General features: G+C 48.9%; 1 protein-coding gene across 2 annotated transcripts; it reads left to right on the forward strand.

The window, feature by feature from the left end:
- The first annotated feature begins 57 nt into the window (after window positions 1–57).
- On the forward strand, window positions 58–20,280 carry SF3A1 (splicing factor 3a subunit 1). 2 transcript variants are annotated; one of them, XM_069496858.1, is made up of 16 exons: window positions 58–247; window positions 3,114–3,235; window positions 7,728–7,935; window positions 9,075–9,332; window positions 11,948–12,022; window positions 12,712–12,862; window positions 13,199–13,392; window positions 14,247–14,361; window positions 14,989–15,174; window positions 15,862–15,983; window positions 16,084–16,329; window positions 16,867–17,092; window positions 17,597–17,751; window positions 18,730–18,831; window positions 18,946–19,017; window positions 19,780–20,280. In XM_069496858.1, exons 1-16 carry the CDS (start codon window positions 185–187, stop codon window positions 19,879–19,881), a joined length of 2,397 nt encoding a protein of 798 aa, XP_069352959.1. In that variant the 5' UTR covers window positions 58–184; the 3' UTR covers window positions 19,882–20,280. The 2 variants fall into 2 exon arrangements, with proteins under 2 accessions (XP_069352959.1, XP_069352960.1); XM_069496859.1 differs by having other exon boundaries at window positions 16,885–17,092.
- The last annotated feature ends 1,116 nt before the right edge of the window (window positions 20,281–21,396 follow it).

The following is a 21,396-nucleotide window of genomic DNA, read 5'->3' on the forward strand; positions in this document are numbered from 1 at the left end:
GAGGGGGGAAGCACGCCACGGCGAGGGGGCGGGCCCGGAAATGCGTCAGCCCCACCTCCTCGGCGACGACTCTCTCGGCCGCCGCCATTTTGGGAGCTCGTCGTACCGTCCGGCCGGGAGGCTGTCTTGACGCTGCACCTCTTACCGATACCGAGGCGGACTGGCAGCCCTGAGCGTCGCAGTCATGCCGGCCGGACCCGTGCAGGCGGTGCCTCCGCCGCCGCCGGTGGCCACCGAACCCAAACAGGTACCTCGCCCCCCGCCCCCCGCACCTCAGCCTGCAGCCCGAGCCTAGGCCTGGGCGCTCCTCCCTCGCGCTGGAAGAGGCGGCCTCTCTGGGAGGGCTTGGAGGGACTGCAAGTCCCAGGAGGCTGCGCGCGTCCCGCGCTGTCTTCCCGTAGCGAACGAGCGCTCTAGAACAGTGGTTCTCAAAGCGGTTGGACCAGCAGTGTCATTGCGACCTGGGAGCTTGTTAGAAATGCGGAGTCTCCACCTCCGATCCTCTAAATAGGAATCTGTATTTCAACAGGATCCCAAGGTGGTTTCACTAAAGTGTGAGAAGCATTGTTTCGCCAACTGTCTTTGGCAGTTGGGCCTCCCAGCCTTTGCCCAGTAATCCCTAATTTTCCAGTCCGCACGGTACATTCTTGGATGTTAATTCTCAGCATCAACTCAGTGTTTACCCTAAACCAGACACCGTGCCAGACCCCGACGTCACCGGAATGGATCAGGCACGACCCTTGCCTGTGGAACTCACTAATGGGAAGACAGACATACCTGAATACTTAACAGGTGTTTATTGTAAAGTATTTGCCGTAAATTATACAGTGTCATCCATCCATCCCTTAAAAAGCTCTCAGTCGTGCTACTGAAGACCATCTCTTAAAAAAAAAAAAAAAAAAGAGAGAGAGAAAGAAAAAGTTCTCAGTTGAAGGGAAAACTGTGCATAAATAATTGTATGGTATCAGATACCCTAAGCTAGAAGTTTCAGGTACAAAGGACATGGTACTCTAATCAGCATTGCTTGCTGGAGTCGAGAGGAGATTAAGGTAGGGGAAGGTCACAGGAGTGAAAGGCAAATTGCTCTTAGAAGGATGAGTAGGAGTTCACCAGAGAGGTGATTAGGGAAAGGAAATAGTAATTTTTATTCATTCATCAAACATTTATTGAGCACATACTGTATGCTGATCACTGCTTTGGGTTCAGAATAAAGCAGGGACGTGACTGAAGAGGCCATGCCCTCTCCACAAATATTTAAGTGCCTTTGCATCTCTGGCATTTTCTGAGGCACTGGGGGAAAATAAACAACGCAGTACCGCATAATAAGTACAAAGACTTACAAAGAGGTAAGAATCAGATGTTGCCTCTGGTCAAGGGTAAATGAACAAGTGGCGTTGAAGTGTAGGGTTAGGAGAGTGGTGGCAGGAGTTGCAATGCTTAGGATTTGAACTTTTCCTTGTAGATGATGGCAAGAAAAGGAAGCATTTTACTCCAGTGATGTTTGTGTTTCAGAAATTCAAGTAGGCAGGCAGTGATGTGGAGAATCACTAGGAGGGAGGGAGACCAGTCAGTCACTCTATTCAAAAGATGCTCAGCTTTAGAAAGACCATAGGAGACCAAGTAAAAAAAAAAAAAAAAAAAAAGAAAGAAAGAAAAATGAAACAAAACAAAAAAAGGTGCTGAGGGCCTAGCCTAGATTGGGAAAGAGGGATGGGGCAGAGGGGATGGGCAAGCTCTTGTCACAATGTGGCTGATGGTATAGGCTCTTCAGCCAAAATGATGTGTTGGAATCCTGGGTGGGCCAATTGGACGTTAAGCTCTCTGTTCCTCATCTGTTATATGTTATCTGTAATATGAGGGTAATAAGAGTATTTAACCTCGTCGGGCTCTCATAAGGGTTAACATTCAACGTGCTTAGAAAGTGTCTGGGACCTACTCTGCTTGATAAATGATGACATTTATTATCGTTGGCAAGGGAAAGGAGGCTCAAGTTTCTGGCCTGGATAATAGGCTAGCCACTCATGAGAAAAGAGGATAGAGATGAAAGTGCCCAGGGGTCTGTGGGATCTAAAGACACAGGAGTGATCTGTGACATGGATTTGGGTGGGATTGTTGAGCCTAGAGGAGGGAGGGGAAGTGAAGGACGTGGTTTTGAGTGCCTGATGGTGGTGTGAATACTGTGAAGAGAGCCAAGAACAGAATTTTGGGGGTCTCTAGCATTACAGGGCAGGAGGTAAAACAGGAGTCAGGAAGGAAACTTGGATGGAACGGTGAGCAAGAAGGACAGACAGGTGAGGATGGGGCCTGGGAGTTGAGTGGAAAGTTTTGTGACGGAGTGGTCACTAGTCAAGGCCAGGTAACGGCTGTAGTTGGCTGTAGGCAGTTTTTGATTTTGACAAGAGCACTTGAAATGAATGAGACCCAAATGGGAGGTGAGGAAGTGGGAAGGCCAAGACTGAAACGAACTCAGGATGTTTAGCTACTAGAGGAAGGGGAGGGAGAAGGCACCAGCATAAAGGAACTTGTAGGCAGGGGAGAAACTTTATTTTTCTAAGATGAGAGACATGACCCTTTGTTTACTGAAGGGAAGAAGCTGCTGAGGAAGGGATATTGGAGTTTATGGGACAATTAATATTGAATATTCCAGCGGCGTTTCACAGAACATTTGCGTTTTGAATGGTGGTTAAGAGTGTGGAATGGATGCTGAGGGAAAGGGCATTCAAGGCAGAGGAGGAATTTCCCGTTTCTTTATTCAGCAAACAATTGTTGAATGTTCCATACCAGGCACAGCACTGGGTGCAGGGTCACAGACATGGCCTTCTGGATTCTGGACCATGGTTTCTCAGAATGTAGTCAGAGCCCCTGCATCCTGTATCATCTGGGCACTTGATAAAAATGCAGGTTTCTGATGCTGCTGAGGCAGCCTAGCTAATGGGGAGCCAGGAGGCTGCTCTTTCCCCTGGTTTCCCAGGAGTGGCCCATGCAAGCACGCTGCCATTAAGAGAACTGCTTTTCTGACGGGTCTGATGTGAGGGAAGTCTGTGGGTGACAGTCTATGCTCTCAACAACATCCTAGAGGGGTTTAACAGTATTTCCTGGTCTTGTTTTCTTAGCCTACAGAAGAAGAAGCATCTTCAAAAGAGGATTCTACACCTTCCAAGCCGGTGGTGGGGATTATTTACCCTCCTCCAGAGGTCAGAAATATTGTTGACAAGACTGCCAGCTTTGTAGCCAGGTAATGTAGCTACTTCTGCTAGGGTGGGTCAGAGGTGGATTTTAGCAGGAAGAGTTCCTGAATCAGCACAAGGATGATGCCTGGGCTTTTGGAGAGACGTTGTTGGCTTAGGCCTTTTAATTTGTCTAAAACCACAACGTGGCAATTAGGTGGTAGCTTCTCTAACACAGCACAGCAGTGGCCAAAGTGAGAGTCACACCTAACTCTATAGGCACCAGGAGCTTCTGCTTTCAAAACAGGCTTGAGGAAATGCCTGGAAAGCTGCTTTGTCAGAATGTATGTGTTTGTGTCTGAGCTACTGGCCTGAGTAAGGTAAAATGGAGAGTTGATGATTCTCATTATGCAAGGACTGCATTCCACAGAGCCTCAAATGACCTGTCTGCAAAATTGAACAAAATGCCATCTCAGGGTTGTCCTGTCTGAGGCAGGAGTGAGGTAGTGGGACTGAATGCAGGTCAGTTACATCACGAAGGTGATAGCTATCATCGCAGATGGGGTGGAAATTGGTCAGAGTTCCACCCCTCCCTCCTCTCCACTGCACTTAGACACACACACCCTTGGGTGGAATCTTCTTCATGGCCACTTGCTCCAAAGGTTAATACATCACCTCATCTAGGGTATTTATAGTATTCCTTTGGCAGCCAGTAGGCTATGTACAGCCTACAGATGTTTGTTTGTCCTCACGATATTTTTTTAAAACTCAAATTAGTTGCCACTATTTAAAAATTAGGAGATTTTATAATTTTATAATCTAGATTACGGTGGCTCACACCTGTAATCCCAGCACTTTGGGAGGCTGAGGCCAGAGGATTGCTCGAGGTCAGGAGTTTAAGACCAGCCTGAGCAACATTGCAAGACCCCATCTTTACCAAAAATAGAAAAATTAGCTTGGCATAGTGGTGCTCACCTGTAGTCCCAGCTACTCGGGAGGCTGAGGCAGGAGGATCACTTGAGCCCAGGAGTTTGAGGTGGCAGTTAACTATGATCAGCCCTTGCCCTCATGCCCAGGCAACAAAGTGAGACCCTGTCTCAAAAAAAAAAAAAATTCTGGATTTCTGGCTTCTCTTTTTTTTTTTTTTTTTTTGAGACAGAGTCTCGCTTTGTTGCCCGGGCTAGAGTGAGTGCCGTGGCGTCAGTCTAGCTCACAGCAACCTCAAACTCCTGGGCTTAAGCGATCCTACTGCCTCAGCCTCCCGAGTAGCTGGGACTACAGGCATGCACCACCGTGCCTGGCTAATTTTTTGTATATATATATTTTAGTTGTCCATATAATTTCTTTCTATTTTTAGTAGAGACAGAGTCTCGCTCTTGCTCAGGCTGGTCTTGAACTCCTGACCTCGAGCGATCCACCCGCCTCGGCCTCCCAGAGTGCTAGGATTACAGGCGTGAGCCACCACGCCCGGCCAGGATTTCTGGCTTCTCTTAACAAACTGGACAGCTCTTCCTGCTCAGCTGGCTCTGAGCAGACTGCTGTCCTCAGTCAGGGCATCTGCTCTCTGGGGGAGCCACACCTTGACAGTCACTCCCCTGAGGCAGCATACCCATCATTATACATCATTTAATAGATACTCCTTCCTTTCTCTGCCTTCTAATAAAATTAAACAAAATTACTCTGGTTAATGTGTTTCACTGTGTCAGCTTTGTGCAGTTTCATCTGTTTACATTTCCAGGCTTTAATTAACCTGGGTATTCAGTTAAAAGCTGCTCTGTGCTTAATTGAACATTGTTAGGTCATGTCAGATTTAGGGAAGCAGGTGTTGTTTAAGATAAGTGTTTAGTGTCTCATAGCAACACTCATGCTTCCCCTTTTCCCCTGATATTTTAAAAACAATAAATAGGAAAAGGGTGTTGGGCGAGCAGTCACCACGATCTCACTACCAGAATAGTTTCTACCAGCTGTTTTCACTTTTTCCTGTTTCCTTCTGGCCCTTGGTATCCTTTTTTAGATTCTTATAATGCTAGCAGAGATACTTTCACATCCTTCTTTTCCCTTCCATGATGTGTTGTAGGCATTTTTCTGTGTCGCTCACTGTCTTCCTGATACGGTACGGTGTGCTGTGGAGAGCATGCACCATGTTGAAGGGAAGGACCTTCCTTGACTTGGCCATCTCCCCTGTATTTTCCTTAGAGATTGTTTTCAACATTTCAGTTTGGCAAATGGAACTATGGGGAAGTCTCTGAGCATTTTCTTTCTTTTAGATTGTTTCCTTTGAAGACAATTCTGTGTAGCACATTACTGGCTAAAAGAGTATTTTTAAAGATTTCTTAAACGTTTTGCCAAGTAGCTTTCCAATGGTTTTGTGCCATCCTCTGCTGCTACAGAAATAAGAGTTTGTCAGGGTCCCTTAAAAATAACTATACGTGCACATCTCTAGATAGATTTTTAGCTACAGTGATTGCTTTTGTAGGCATTTGTAAAGTCTTCAAACTTGCTTTCATTTACGTTGCAGCAAACGGACAGACTGGGTTACAGCCAGCGTGCAGAAGTCGGCTTCACTTCTGCTAGGTTCATGTGTGTTCATGGAGCATGCAGCAGAAATCCATAACTGAGTGTGGTTTTCCAAAAGGAATTTTTCCTCTCTAGGTTGGGTCTTCCCTTTCCTGCATTTTCCTGTCAAGAAACTGAAATGGAAATTACCCTTAAAATGTCTCACCAGCTGGTTGAGTCGAATCATGTCTTTTTCTGCTGATATATACTCCTTGTGTTAGAGGATATATTTCTAAAATTAACATTAAGCTAATTTAAAGTAACAGAATAGCTTGGAGTGAACATGCCTGCCTTTTCATCGTTTTATCTTTCAGATTGTTCCCATATGTGGTGAGGTTATAGCTTAGGCAGTGATATACGAGACAACCAAGGCCTCTTTTTCTAGCAGCCCTTCATCTGCCCTGGGCATTTGCTGGGCATGGTGGCCTAGTTTAGCAGAATTTAAGTGAACATTCACCCTCCTCCTTGTGTGTGGTTTGCATTATTTAAGGACTGAGGGGGGGAATGCTTTTTCCCAAAGCATGAGGTTCCAGCTGGACTAATGCGCGGTCAGATTGAGGCCTTATGGTGTTAGTCACACCATAGGGTGTGACCAGAACTTGCTGAGCAGCTGGCCTGGGTGTTGACCACCAGCATGGCACAGATCGTTGTGGCGAATCTGGAGCACAGCACTGCCTGCACCTTGTCTCCTGCCTTCTCACGGGACCACGGGTGTGAAAGTCTGAAGAAAGTCACACCCTGGGGTCGTGCCTGGGTGTGTTTGGGGCAGCTCAGAGGAGCGATGGAAGCCCCACAGACATTTTGAATATTTATGGAATAGCCCCTTGCGTTTGTCGGCTGCTGTATGATTCAAAAAGGCTTTGGCATCTCCTTAACTAATTTGATCTTCTCAGTGATACTTCATGGTAGAGAGGGAATGTGGTGTTAGCCACATTTTATACATGGGGAAATCGAGGTAAAGAGTAGTTTGGTAACTTGCTGTGAGTCAGAGTGAGTCAATAGTGAACCTGAAACCTGAATGTGTCCAGACCGACGTAGGTGCACCTTGAAATATTACCACTGGAACTTTTAAAAAATCAGAGTTCCCTAGACATTGTGCAGGGGCATTTCTTCATTATCCTCAGGTATTGAAGGCATGCACACTGTGACCATGGGGCGTATCTGGGCAACCATTTCAGGCACAGAGAGCAGTGGAGACCACCCCCTGCAGATTTTACCATCCTCCGTCACCTCAGTGTGCCTTAGACAGTAGCATAAATCTGGGTCCGTGTGGAACAGGTTTCCTGTGTGGGCTTCACCAGTAGTAAGTGGGAGGATTTTAGATAGTACTTGGGCAAGGCATTAAATCATCTAAATTTTTGTGTTTTTTTGTCTTTTCTCATTACCTGAAAGACAAAGTCTCAGTTTGGTGCTATTATGTCTTTAATACCTCTTCAGCACTTGCTAACTTCCCCTTTTAACTAAGAGAGCTAGCTTCAGCAAACTTTGAGCTAAATAAATTTTGACAACATTACTTTGTTTTCATTGTATGCACTTTTGAGTCCTTTATCTTTAATTTTTTGTTGTTATTGGTAGAGATAGAATCTCACTGTGTTGCCCAGGCTGGTCTCAAACTCCTGGACTCAAGCAATCCTCCCACTTCAATTTCCTAAGCAGCTGGGATTACAAGTGCAAGCCACTGTGCCCAGCTCAAATAGATTTTTTAAATAAATACATTTTGTTAAAAGAAAAGAGCAACAGCCCAGATGGTTTTAGAAACGGCAGAGGAGCTGAGGAATGACCAAGGTGGGGGAGACCCTCTGTGGAGGTGGCCTGGGTCAGGCTGAATGAGGCAGATAGCACTGACAGCTGCTCCCAGGAGGCCTGAGGAGGATGCCTGCTGTGCTGGAGGATGGGCTGGTTTGAGCAGTGGGTGGTGGCGTGAAAGAGGCTCGATGGACAGTGTTCTGGATCTAAGTAGTCACGAGGGTTGTTGTGGTGATAATTCTTTTCTCTTGCTTCCAGAAACGGCCCTGAATTTGAAGCTAGGATACGACAGAACGAGATCAACAACCCCAAGTTCAACTTTCTGAACCCTAATGACCCTTATCATGCATACTACCGCCACAAGGTCAGCGAGTTCAAGGAGGGAAAGGCTCAGGAGCCCTCAGCTGCCATCCCCAAGGTCATGCAGCAGCAGCAGCAGGCCGCCCAGCAGCAGCTGCCCCAGAAGGTTTGGAGCCCAGCCCCGCTCCTCACTTCCCCAGGGAGGGGAGGGAAGCAAAGACGAGGAGGGTATCCGTAATTCCAAACCTCTCAACCACCCAGGGAGAGAAGTGAGGTTGTCATCCCCTTCTCACAGAGGCAGACACTGAAGCTCAGACAGGGAAATACTGGTAAGAGTTGGCATTTCTTCAGCACTGCTTGTCAAGCTGTGTGCTCAGTACTGTAGGAGCCCTGTCTCATTGACTCCTCACAGAGGCTGCATGAGGAGGCTGGCAGTTGAGGAATCTGAGGGTTGGGGGAAGTGTGATTTATCCAAGGCCTTGATCGTAGTGAGAGGGCAGTGCCGTGGTGTGTGGAGGACTTCCTACCTGACTGTGCTGAAGGAGGCAGTGCGGGCTGTGGGCCCCTTGTGCCATCCCTTCCCTTCTCTTTCATCTTCCCAGGGCCCCTCCACCTGGCCTGCCCCAATACCATCCTCCCTGAGCTGAGGCGCAGCACTAGGCGCTGTTAGCATTGTGAATGAAGACAGGGGCTGACACATTTTGCTTCCTGTGCAGACCTGGACTGGTCCCTTCATTTTGCTGCACTCCTGAGCCATGGTAGAAAAGGCAGCCCCTTGTTTTGCAGTGGGATGTAAAAGTTAAAGTCAGGTTCTAAGAAATGCATTGCAATTTACTACTCCTAGGGCCTCAGACTAGCTCAGTTTCTACATCTATACAAAGGGTTCACGTGATCTGTTCTGTTTTTCTCATGGTTCATGTGGTGGTCATGGAAACACCGTGCAGTGGAGTTCTCTGTGCACATGTAGGCTTTACTGCGTTTCCATCTCCCTTGGTTGGGGATTAATAAGCCGTGTTCCTGTTGGATCTTCTGCCATGCAGTTTTGGCTCTCGATTTCAGGGCAGGAGCAGAGATATAGAGGGGCACAGGACTCACTCGAAGCTGTTCAGGGAGTTGAGGCCACAGTTGGCCAGGAAACTGATGCTCTTGTGAGTTAGGATTCTTTCATACCAATGCCAGTGGTGTGTATATAATTAACAGAAACGTAGTGGTCATGGCCATCCTGCTGGGGGGAGGCATTCCTGCCCCTTCTTTCTGGAGCCTGTCCACCCCATGCCTCCGCCTCACACTCCCTCTGCTTCTTAGGTCCAAGCCCAGGTGATCCAAGAGACCATTGTGCCCAAAGAGCCTCCTCCCGAGTTCGAGTTCATTGCTGACCCCCCCTCCATCTCAGCCTTTGACCTGGATGTGGTGAAGCTGACAGCTCAATTTGTGGCCAGGAATGGGCGCCAGTTTCTCACCCAACTGATGCAGAAAGAGCAGCGCAACTACCAGTTTGACTTTCTCCGCCCACAGCACAGCCTTTTCAACTACTTCACGAAGCTGGTGGAACAGTATACCAAGGTGCCTGGGCAGGGCAGGGGCTGGGGTGATGGGCCCAGGGAAGGAAGACATCTTACCACCGGAAACACTCAGTGTCTATGGGATGGTGCGTCCCTGTGGGGACTCTGAGCAAATGTTACGAATGAATCCCAGTTTAATGTAAAATCTTGATTTCTATTCAGTTATTTCTTTAAATGCAACACAGAACACTTGTTTCTAAAGAGAAATGAAACACATGGTGGCCAACTACTGTTACAGTGGTTGCCTACTATGTGACAAGGCCCAGTGGTGCTAGCTGTTTTTAAGTACATTTCCATTTCAGTTGCCTAATACAGGGCCTGACAAGAAGCAAGCCCTTAACAATTGCCTCCTATTATCTAATTTAATTGTTTTTTTCTCTACTTTTCAGAAGCAGAAACAAGCTTAGAGAAGTAAAGTCACATTCACAATCTGTCAGCTAGTAGAGATTTAAACCCACATTTGACTTTAAAATCTTTGTTCTTCACCCTATAAAGTCCCTTAAATCAGAAATATCATTTAAATAGGCATTGAGAAATGTAATATAAGTGGGTATAACTGACATCATTGCGAACTTACATATGTAGCAACTTCTCATTTAATTTGTAGTAGCCTATAACATAGCCATTATTATGATATTCACTTTGTAGAAAAGAAAACTAAGGCCCAGAGAAGTTAACTTGCCCAGGGTCACACAGCTAGGAGGCTGCAGAGCTGGACCTTGAGCTCTGGCAGTTTTACTCCAGACCCTGATTCTTAATTACCATGTGACATTGCTGCAATCAAGAATCTGGAAAAGTCAATACTGGTATTTAACACATTAACTGGCCATTGTATTATATTTAACTCAGGCTATAGTTTTGAGCCCAGGGCCTCGTGAAGCAAAGCCCTGCATGAAAATCTTACTTGTTGATGTTCTTATTGTTACAGTTAATATTGACAAATCTTAAAATGTGGATTGCATTGCATATAACTCATGCACAGAAAACAATAAATAACAAATTAGAAAGGATCGTTTTGTTTTAATAAAACACTGGCCCCAAGGGAAAAAGTTTTTTTTACTAGTATAGCAGTCAATGTGTTAAAATGTTTTAATTAGATCATTAATTTATTGCAAAGTACATGGGTATAGATTTGCCTGTGGCACATTTTTCTTGCTATACTTACAGTGGAGGTTATTTTCCTTTTCAGTTTGATGGTCTGTACATCTGTTGTCTGTTGTTGTTGTTGTTGTTGTTGTTGGAGACAGAGTCTCACTCTGTTGTCTGGGCTAAAGTGATGTGGTGTCAGCCTAGCAGCTCACTACAACCTCAAACTCCTGGGCTCAAGCAATCTTCCTGTCTCAGCCTCCCCAGTAGCTGGGACCACAGGTGTGAGCCACCATACTCAGCTAATTTTTTTTTTTCTATTTTTATTAGAGATGGGGTCTTGGTATTGCTCAGGCTGGTCTTAAACTCCTGAGCTCAGGCGATCCTCCCACCTTGGCCTCTCAGAGTGCTAGAATTACAGGTGTGAGCCACTGCGCCCAGCCTGTACATCTGTTCTTGATGTCTCAAACCAACACATTAAAAATCTGACTTGAAAGGACTTTCTCTAACTTCACTCAAAGTATATAATTAGAAAGAATTATAAAAACGTGTGTGGTTAGTGACCAAATGCAGAAGCAGAATAGCTAGAATAACAACCATTGAAGGGCAAAGGGTTTCTGTAAGAGAACAGTATCAATTTTATTAATAAATGAGCCCTGGGTTAATTTCCCTCAGCAGACTGCTTCCAGGGTTAAAGGTCTTTTTATTCTGTTACTTTCTCATTTTTCCTCCCTCAGAACTTGGGTATTGGCATTTACTACCCAACCTGAGGCACTGGTGTCTGTCTCTGGCTATGGAACGCTGTGCACAGGTAGATTCTTGGGTAGAGGTACGAGGAGTGTTGCGGTGGGGCTCAGCCACTTCGCTAGTGGCAGTAGATACTGTTGGGGCATTTAGAATGGCTGGCTGTTTATCGTAAAAGTAGCATTCATTCTCTCAGTAAACATACACTGTCAGACATTATTCAGGGTGTTGGATATGTAATAGTAAACAGAAAACAGATACCCATGTCTTCATGGAGTTTCTTGTCTAGTAGGGAGGAGACAAGTGCAATGTCAGTGTATGTCAGATGGTGCTAAATATTATGGAGAAAAGGAAAGCAGGAGAGACAGAAATATAGGGAGGTGGGTCAGGGTAGGTTGCAGTCTTCAAAAACATAGTCTGGGGAGGCCTGAATAGTACTTTCAAAAGAAAAACAGAGCAAATCATTTTCATGAAAGTAGCCGTCACATACTGACTGTGTTCTGGGTAATCTGTCAGTATTTTGCCTGCTTTTCTGCTAATCCTTGAAGCAGCCTTTTTAAGTCAGTAGTACCAACTTTAAGTGATGGTGTCACCATTTTGTAGAAGGAAACCAAGGTACTGGGGTTAAGTAACTTGCCCGAAGTCCCATGGCCAAGTGGAGTTGGGATTGGGACCCAGAATTCTGTGCTCTCACCTCCTGAGCCTTACCATAAGCCCAGGGCAGCCACCTCTTTCCCATGTTGTGATACACTAACAGTTGCTTTAACTCTTCTCTGTTTTATTTAGATCTTGATTCCTCCCAAAGGCTTATTTACGAAGCTCAAGAAAGAGGCTGAAAACCCCCGAGAAGTTTTGGATCAGGTAAACAGATACTGATGGTGCAAGTTCTGTTGTGTGGGTTCTGTTTTGTGTTTAGGGACAGTCTCTGGGACAGTACCTTGTTACGTTCCAAGCCCAGGAGTGGTGGGAAGAAAGGCCTTGTGTCTAGAAAGGCCAAAGAAACCTGGATTCCATATGCTTCCCCTCATACCACTACTTTGTGCTTTGCTCTCGGATTCAGTAGGTTTCTTTCTCCCGAGCAGGTCCTCTGGTGATAGACGCTTTTTGAACCCCCAGGTTTTCAGAGTCATGAAGGCATATTGGTGTTGGCTGTTTTTGGTGGCTGCATGACGGCTTTTGTTTCTCGGGGTCTGAGACTGCTATTGCTCTTGAGGACAGTAGGTTGTCACGTAGACTTCCCGGAGGGTTTTGCTACTCTGGGCACAGAGCCCCTTGCCAACTTGAGCAGAAAACTTACAACAAATAGTTACTCTTTAGTCTAGACAGAGGGTGGTTTCTGTGGCATTTAGAATTTTCATCTGTCCGAACTCTGGGCCTGGCTGAAATCAGATGCAAATACTATAGTTTGCTCCAGGAAGTTCCCCTTGTGGGCAGAGCAACATCCTGTTCTGAAGGAGGTTCTGGTTTGGTGAAGGCCCCGGAGGTGATAGTCCCATGGGGAACAGACTCTGATTCAGCTTAGCACCTTGCTGTTTCCCATCTCCTGACAGGTGTGTTACCGAGTGGAATGGGCCAAGTTCCAGGAGCGTGAGAGGAAGAAGGAGGAAGAGGAGAAGGAGAAGGAGCGGGTGGCCTATGCTCAAATTGACTGGCATGATTTTGTGGTTGTGGAAACAGTGGACTTCCAACCCAATGAGCAGGGTAGGTCTGTGAGGGGAGTGACGCCAGAGGGGGAGCCAGACACTCTGAGCCATCCTGGGAGACCTTGGATAAGTGTTCCAGGGAGCTGCCAAATCTCACAGATGGCTTTGTCAGTGTCTGCTTCCACTCTGCTCCCAGAAGACTTCAGTTGTACCACTTTGCCCAAATGATGTCCAGTTCAATATATACATACGTATTGTGTCAGACCCTGAGTGGGCCTCTGGAGGTAGGGAGAGAAATCAGACAGAGCCCCAGCCCTTGGAGAGTCCAGACAGACAGGGCAATAGCTGGGTCTTTGATAAGGAATCCCTTTGACTCTGGCTCACCCTCTGGTAGGGAACTTCCCTCCCCCCACCACGCCGGAGGAACTGGGGGCCCGAATCCTCATTCAGGAGCGCTATGAGAAGTTTGGGGAGAGTGAGGAGGTCGAGATGGAGGTCGAGTCTGATGAGGAGGATGAGAAACAGGAGAAAGCAGAGGAGCCTTCTTCCCAGCTGGACCAGGACACCCAAGTGCAAGACATGGATGAGGTGAGCTTTTGGGTGGGCCTAGGGGATGACCTTTCTCCCTGGAGCCCCTGGAGTCAGAGATCCAGCTCCCTTGTGTGCCTCTTAAGGAGGCGTGGGTCCTGAACAGAGCTGTACAGATGCCCAACCCCAGACAGCACGGGGCCTCTTTCCAGCTCTGACAACAAAGATTCATTCACAGGCAAGAATCTAAAAGCTGTGCTGGCCCTGTTCTGTGGCCTTCCCCTTTGCCTACAGGTCCTATACCCACCGCCTCATGGTGGCCCTCATTTAGGGGGCACTCTGCATCACCCTGTGCTTTGGTATATTTTGAGCTCTTAGCTAGGCTCCAGGCACCCAGAGCTTTTCTAAATGTAGTTTGTACTTCCTTTCGGACATCCCTACCCCCTTCAAGCCAGGCCCTCCCAGCAGGCATAAACTGTCCAGAGCCAAACTGCTCTCCCTCTTGGAAGGAATTTGTGTACAGTCTGAAAAGAAAGGGCCCCTGTGTCTGTGGGAATTGACTTTTTCTCTCCCTCCCAGCATTGCTCTGTGAGCAACTACCATTGAGTGCTGACTCGCCTCCCGCACCCCTCCCCAGCATGTTAAGTGCCCTTGGCCTCTTGGGACTGCCTGGTGCCAACTGCTGGAAATGCCTGAGAGGAATGTTAGCACCATGGCCCCCAGCGCTCCCATTCATGCTGTAAGGAAGCAGCTTGGCCTGCTGCCGGCTGGCCTTAGCTGCACTGAGAAGCTTAGCACATGGATGCTGGCTGGCAGAGGCCAAGGCTCCCTGCCACCCTGAGAGCTGCCAGGGCTCAGCTGCAGGGAGGTGGCCTCTCATCCCCTCTGAGTCCTGCCACTGCTTTGCTTTTCAGGGTTCAGATGATGAAGAAGGGCAGAAAGTGCCCCCACCGCCAGAGACACCCATGCCTCCGCCCCTGCCCCCAACTCCAGACCAAGTCATTGTCCGCAAGGATTATGATCCCAAAGGTATGGCCTGCTTCCTAGCCCTTAGACTGCCCAGGAAGGTCCTGTGTGCCCTTGTGCCTTCCTCAGACCTGTCTGTTTCTAAGATGACTTGAGGTGGCTTGTTTTAAAAGCGTTGATAGGCCGGGCGCGGTGGCTCACGCCTGTAATCCTAGCACTCTGGGAGGCCGAGGTGGGCGGATCGTTTGAGCTCAGGAGTTCGAGACCAGCCTGAGCAAGAGCGAGACCCCATCTCTACTAAAAATAGAAAGAAATTATATAGACAGCTAAAAATATATATAGAAAAAAACTAGCCAGACATGGTGGCACATGCCTGTAGTCCCAGCTACTCGGGAGGCTGAGACAGGAGGATCCCTTGAGCTCAGGAGTTTGAGGTTGCTGTGAGCTAGGCTGACGCCATGGCACTCACTCTAGCCTGGGCAACAGAGTGAGACTCTGTCTCAAAAAAAAAAAAAAAAAAAGCGTTGATAGCCTCTCTTTTACAGGCATTGTGGTGGGGAACAAGACTTAGTTATCTCTGGTGCCTTGGTGCCTTGCATAGTGTCAGGTACAAGGGTAGCACTGAATGGGTGTGTCACTTAACCCAGGCTGCCATCCTGTGTTTTTACTCAAACATCTGTTTCCCTTTAGCTTCTAAGCCCCTGCCTCCAGCCCCTGCTCCAGATGAATATCTGGTGTCCCCCATCACGGGGGAGAAGATCCCTGCCAGCAAAATGCAGGAACACATGCGCATCGGGCTTCTCGATCCCCGCTGGCTGGAGCAGCGGGATCGCTCCATCCGTGAGAAGCAGAGTGACGATGAGGTGTACGCACCAGGTGAGTGGGAATTCCAAGAGATCCCATGGGAATTTCCAAATTATAGTCAACTCCCTTTAAGCAAATGTAGGAAGCAACAATTGAGGCCAGCAAAAGCTTTAGAGGATAGATGCAGCCCTTGATGTTGCAACAGAACTCCCCGTTTTTCAGAAGGACTCCCCATGGGAATCCTCCAAAGGCAGGCACTGACGTACATGACATGTGCCTGCTGACATGCCAGAGCAAGATCTGGCTATAGCCGGGGGGTTGCTCATTCCTGTGGCTTTCTTAGAATGAGGGCACTGATGGCTGGAGTACCCTGAGCTCCTTGGAATAGAACAGGGGTCCTGTTGCTGTGGTGTGAGAAGCAGATGATAGGGAGGGAACCATGCCAGAGGTGGGAGACAAGGCTTTTAGTCGTGCCTCTGCACTTTCCACTCATGTGGCCCTGTCTGCACAGTTCTTTCTTTGGCCCACCATCCTTTTAAAAGTCAGAGGGGTTTGACAAGCACTGAGTTTATAGGCTTAGTGCCGATTGGACAGCTTTCCCCAGGCTCAGAGGACAGGAGTGCTGTGTTGGAGCCCCGAGTCACCCTCATCCCATCTTCCACCTGCCACCTGCACACCAGGAAAGCTAGTGCCTTGTCAGAAGGACACGTGGTTTAGTTTCCTTTCTATCCCCTGCTTCTGTTCTGTGACTGTGTACAGGTCTCGATATTGAGAGCAGCTTGAAGCAGTTGGCTGAGCGGCGTACCGACATCTTCGGTGTAGAGGAAACGGCCATCGGTAAGAAGATCGGTGAGGAGGAGATCCAGAAGCCAGAGGAAAAGGTGCGGCTAACGGATCCTAGTGCCTTCCCTGCCCTTAGTTTCCCACACTGGATTCCATTCCAAGAGTCCTGACAAGCTTTGCCTTTGCTTTCCCTTACAGGTGACCTGGGACGGCCACTCGGGCAGCATGGCCCGGACCCAGCAGGCTGCCCAGGCTAACATTACCCTCCAGGAGCAGATCGAGGCCATCCATAAGGCCAAGGGCCTGGTGCCGGAAGACGACACCAAAGAGAAGATTGGCCCCAGCAAGCCCAATGAAATCCCCCAGCAGCCACCGCCTCCGTCTTCAGCCACCAACATCCCCAGCTCAGCCCCGCCCATCACCTCGGTACCCCGACCACCCACAGTAAGCCAGCAGCCAGCTTGTGACTGATGTTTTAGGGTTCTTGGGGTTGGACATTGTTGGCTGAGAAGGGCAGCTGCCTTATAGTGGGGCCTGAGTGCTGAGAGGGTCAAGTTGAAAGAGCAAGAACCCTTTAAAAGGAAGTGGGAACTTCTGGCCTGATCTGTCTTCAGAGGAGGATTGGAACAGGCAGGGAGACAAGGGGCAGTTTGCAGCAGAGAAAGGCTGCAGGGCTTAGTGGGTGTTTGAGGACTGCTGGCCTGTCTCTAGGAGGCTAAGTCAAGGTTAACCTCTTTAGTGGCTCCCAGTGCAGCTCGCCACGAGCAGCTCATTGAGTTTGACCCGCTGAGTCCCAAGTGGAGAGAGCCGCCCGGTCCTCTCAGCAACTCGGTGTCTGTCAGATGCCCAGCGTGAGGCTGCAGTCTCTCAGCCCCAGGGCGTTGAGGCAGAGCTGTCCAGCCCCATCCTCAGGGTTGTAGGTGGCCAGTGGCCAGCTGTGTGTACCCTTGGAATCCAGCTTTGGCTTTCTGTCACATGTAGGTCCCTTGCCCTCCACAGATGCCGCCTCCTGTCCGTACTACAGTTGTGTCTGCAGTACCCGTCATGCCCCGGCCCCCGATGGCGTCTGTGGTCCGGCTGCCCCCTGGCTCAGTGATTGCCCCGATGCCGCCCATCATCCATGCACCCAGGATCAACGTGGTGCCCATGCCTCCCTCGGCCCCTCCTATCATGGCACCTCGCCCACCTCCTATGATTGTGCCAACAGGTCTGTATCTTAGCAGCTTTCCAGGCCACTGGGTCAGGGACCACAGGTTAAACACTGTCAGCAGGGCAGTGGCTGATGTTAGTAATCTCCCCTTTCAAATCCACACCAGCCCAGAGGAGAGCCTTGGCTTCCCATGTGAAAGATTCCCAAGCCTGGATCTGGGAGCCACAGTTCCTGGGGGAGGTGGGAGTCTGAAATGGCATAGCTAATGTCTGCACTTAGAGGTCAGACCCCAGACAGGCTCAGAAGCCTGACAGGTGTTTGTTGGCTGGTACCCACTCCATCCATCAGTCCTGCCTCTCCTCCAATCTCTTGCTGCCCAATGTGGGCAGCCTCTCAGGTCTCCCTGCCCGGGAACCTACTGTCTGCCAGACTCAGCAAAGAGTAGCACTTCACACCTCTGACTTGGGGGAACTTTTGTAATCTCCCCTTTCAAATCCTCACCGGTGTGAGTCCCGGGCCCCTTCCCCCCACTCATGGGGCTGCTTATTCCTGTCTTTGCAGCCTTTGTGCCTGCTCCACCTGTGGCACCTGTCCCAGCTCCGGCCCCAATGCCCCCCGTCCATCCCCCGCCTCCCATGGAAGATGAGCCCACCTCCAAGAAACTGAAGACAGAGGATAGCCTCATGCCTGAGGAGGAGTTCCTGCGTAGGAACAAGGTATGTGGTTGCTGAGTGCTGCCTGTGGCCTGGAATCTCTAACTGAGGGGTCCAGTCCCACCCTAAGCACATATTCCTCTGGCTGACCTGTTTCCTCTCTCATGGTTTTGGCTTCTGGGGTCTAGGTCAGCCATCAGAGGCTTCGTAGGGCTTCTGAGTGCACACAACATGTGATCCCTCAGGATCCGCAATTGCAGGAATGGTGGTGGTGGTCCCCCTGACATGGCCTCTTGTAGAGGTCAGCAGGGACACCCAGCTGCACAGGTAGCACAACTCAGGTGTGAGAGGAACCCTAGACACCTGGAGGAAATCCTGGATGCAGTTCTTAAATTCACTGTGGCCTTCCTCTCCAGTTCCAGCCCTCAGGAGGTCTGCCTGTTGGGGTGGGGTCCTAGTGGGGACTGGAATAAGGGGAGGTGGGAACTGTGGCACTGCTGGCTCCTAGGAAAGCTGGTAGGCTCCAGTGAAGAGGCAGAAACAGCCCCAGCCCCTGCTTCCCCTGTGTATTTAACCAAGTCTTTTTTAAATTTTCTTTTTAATAATAGTTGTCATTTCTTTGAGCATTTATTCGAGTGCCAGGATAGAGCTAAGCACTTTACAGGCGCTTTTCCATTTAATGCTCACAACAGTTATGATCAACCGTGTTTTACTGATAATAGCATTGGGGCTCAGAGAGACCTAGTTGGCTGGGAAGCTGAATTGGGAACCCAGGTCTTCCCCTTGTAATGGTTCTTGGGGTTTGCAGAGCATTTTCAGTACTTTAGCTCCAGACTCAGCAGGAGACAAGGTAAAGGTGGTTTTAAAGAAAAGAAACCAAATCTTGAAAAGGGGAAGTTACTTGTGTAGCATCACAAGTGATATCAGTTGTCAGTCAGGGGCCAGAATCCAGGTGCCCAGATGCACAGGCGATATTATCTGTGTAGGCTTCCTGATTGGCTCCGGGCTCTCCAGGCATAAGGACCACCTCCTGTTTTGCAGGGTCCCGTGTCCATCAAAGTCCAGGTGCCCAACATGCAGGATAAGACGGAATGGAAACTGAATGGGCAGGTGCTGGTCTTCACCCTTCCGCTCACAGACCAGGTAGGGGTTGCTGCCACCAGCTGGCGTCAGGTGCATGGGAACCAAGGGGTCAGGGGACGTCTTCCTCCAGCTGGCCTTAGCAAGGGGCTGAATGACCTCTCCTTGGTCCTACAGGTCTCTGTCATTAAGGTGAAGATTCATGAAGCCACTGGTATGCCTGCAGGGAAACAGAAGCTGCAGTATGAGGTGAGTCAGTCATTGTCCACGGTCCTGCCCCTGGGTCCCAGCACCTCTGCCATCACAGAAGCTAAATCCCATGTGGAAACCCAGTCGGGAGTGGAGAAACATCTGGGTGTGACCATCTGAGTCCATCCTAGAAGTGATGAAGCTGGCTGGGAGTGCTGGGGCAGGCGAGCCTGACAGTGAGGCTCTGGCAGGGTCACAGTAGTCATAGTACAGTTTTGAGTGGGATCTGGAAAACCCTTTGCCTCAGTGATTAGGTAGTGGGTAGAGATCTGGGGACAAGACTTGGGAGTGGTTCTGGAGGGTTCCTGACCCAGCGGTGAGGCTGTCCTAGCAAGCAGTGTGCTCTCTAGCAGCCTGGCATTACACATGGGCACAGAGGTGACAGTCCAGCCCAACCTGGTGCCTGCCAGATCGCACACAGGGCCAGTGTTCTCCCTCTCTGGACCTCAGTTTCCTCTGCTATAAAGTGAGGCTGTTGGACTAGGTGATCTCCAAAGATCTTGTGATTTGAGAGTCAAAACTCCACAGGGTTGGTCAAGGCCAGCTTTTTAGGGAGTTGAGCTTTCAGTCAAATGTTGACAAAGGGAAAGAGCATAAATTGGTGGGAAGGAAGGAAAAGAGTGGGAGGAAGGAGAGCTCTCCAGTCCCCCACCCACTCCCTTCCCTCAAGCACCTGTGTTTGCTAAGTTCAGAGTTGTAAGGCTGCAGCGGTGTGCCCCAGGCCAGGTTGCCCCTAACTGAGGCATGGTGTCTGTTTTCCAGGGCATCTTCATCAAGGATTCCAACTCGCTGGCTTACTACAATATGGCCAATGGTGCTGTCATCCACCTGGCCCTCAAGGAGAGAGGCGGGAGGAAGAAGTAGAAGAGAGAAACCCACTGTCAGGTCCCTGCCACTTTGCCTCTCCTGTCCCCCACCCCCTGCCCCAGACCCAGGTCGCTTACCTGGGGCCTTGCGTCCTGCCTGCATATTAGTTTCCCTTTTACTCAATTTGGGAATTTAAATTGTCGTACAGAGGTTCATTCCTCCCACCCCTTCCCCACGTTGGTAAAAGTAGCAGGGATTTCTAAGCCACTCTCTGGAATCCCTTTGCGTTAGGGTGTCTTTCTTCAGGCAGCCCATTAGGAACTGAGAGCCCAGAGATGTCCTGCAGGATAGTTTCATAGAGCTAAGTGGTACTTGGTGGATAGAATGTGGTTGTTATTGTCGTTAATCATTTTGTATCTTGCCATGGGCTATCTAATAAACCTCTTGGACCCTCTTGTGAAATCAGTGTAATAAGACTTGTCCCTTGGCCACCTGTGCCCTGTCCAGACACAAGGCACTGGGAACACTACACAGTGCTGTGTGGCTTCTCTCTGCTCTGAGCAGTGCTGGGGTTTGCAACTAATTCTTGCTGCCATCTTATCTTTTATGTTTTAGAATCTCTCTTAAACATTTAAAAAGCGTTATATTTGTATTACCTTTTTAAAGCTTTGGGACTCTTCAAAGGCCAATCCCTGTATATTTATCAAATCAATACAGGAAGCCTTCAGCATGCCAGACACCACAGAAGAACAGGAACAGGTGGTACAGGCCCTGGGTCAGTGGGCCACAGAGACACATGCAGATGAGACTCGAGGGTAGTGGTTTTCTGCAGGCCTGGAATCACCCATCGCCTGATTGGCTCTGTGGCCCTGGGCAGGTGCCTCACCAGTGTGTGGATATGATAAGGTTTCTTTAAAATGTATTTATTTAATACTTAATTGTGCCAAGGTCATGCACTGTTCTAAGGACTTTATAAAATTTAACTTACTCTTTACTATTCTAAGTACTCTAAAATTCTAACGCATGTAATCCTCATGTGAATATTCCTGTTTAACACTTGAGTAAATTGAGGCACAGAGAGGGTCAGTTTCATGCCCACAGTCACACAGTATGAAGGGGAAAAGAGAATGGGTGCAAAACACTTGTCATAGTCCTGGTGCCTGAATAAGGGCCAGCCATAGGCTATTATTTTTGGAATCGAGCTATCATGGAGATAGGCGCAACTGTGGGTGTTCAGGGGGAGGAAGGTGAGAGCCTGTTGTTAACAGTTTCCTGCTTTTAAAGCTAAAGCTGATTTCATTCTGCAGATCTTGTCTGTGTGTGTGTAGCCCCTGAGGGTTCCCTGCAGATCGTGTGTGTGTGTGTGTGTGTGTGTGTGTGGCCCCTGAAGGTTCCCTGCAGATCTCGTGTGTGTGTGTGTGTGTGTGTGTGTGTGTGCGCGCGCGCGCCCCTGAGGGTTCCCAGTGCTTTTTATTTTCAGTCCCTCCATTTGATCCTCCTAGCCGCCTCATCAGGTCATCTCCAGGGCTCAAAGAGGTGAAATCATTCCCAAGGTCATAGAACCAGCCTCTC

Source organism: Eulemur rufifrons, chromosome 21 (genome assembly GCF_041146395.1).
Source record: "Eulemur rufifrons isolate Redbay chromosome 21, OSU_ERuf_1, whole genome shotgun sequence".
NCBI classification, from domain to species: Eukaryota; Metazoa; Chordata; class Mammalia; order Primates; family Lemuridae; genus Eulemur; species Eulemur rufifrons.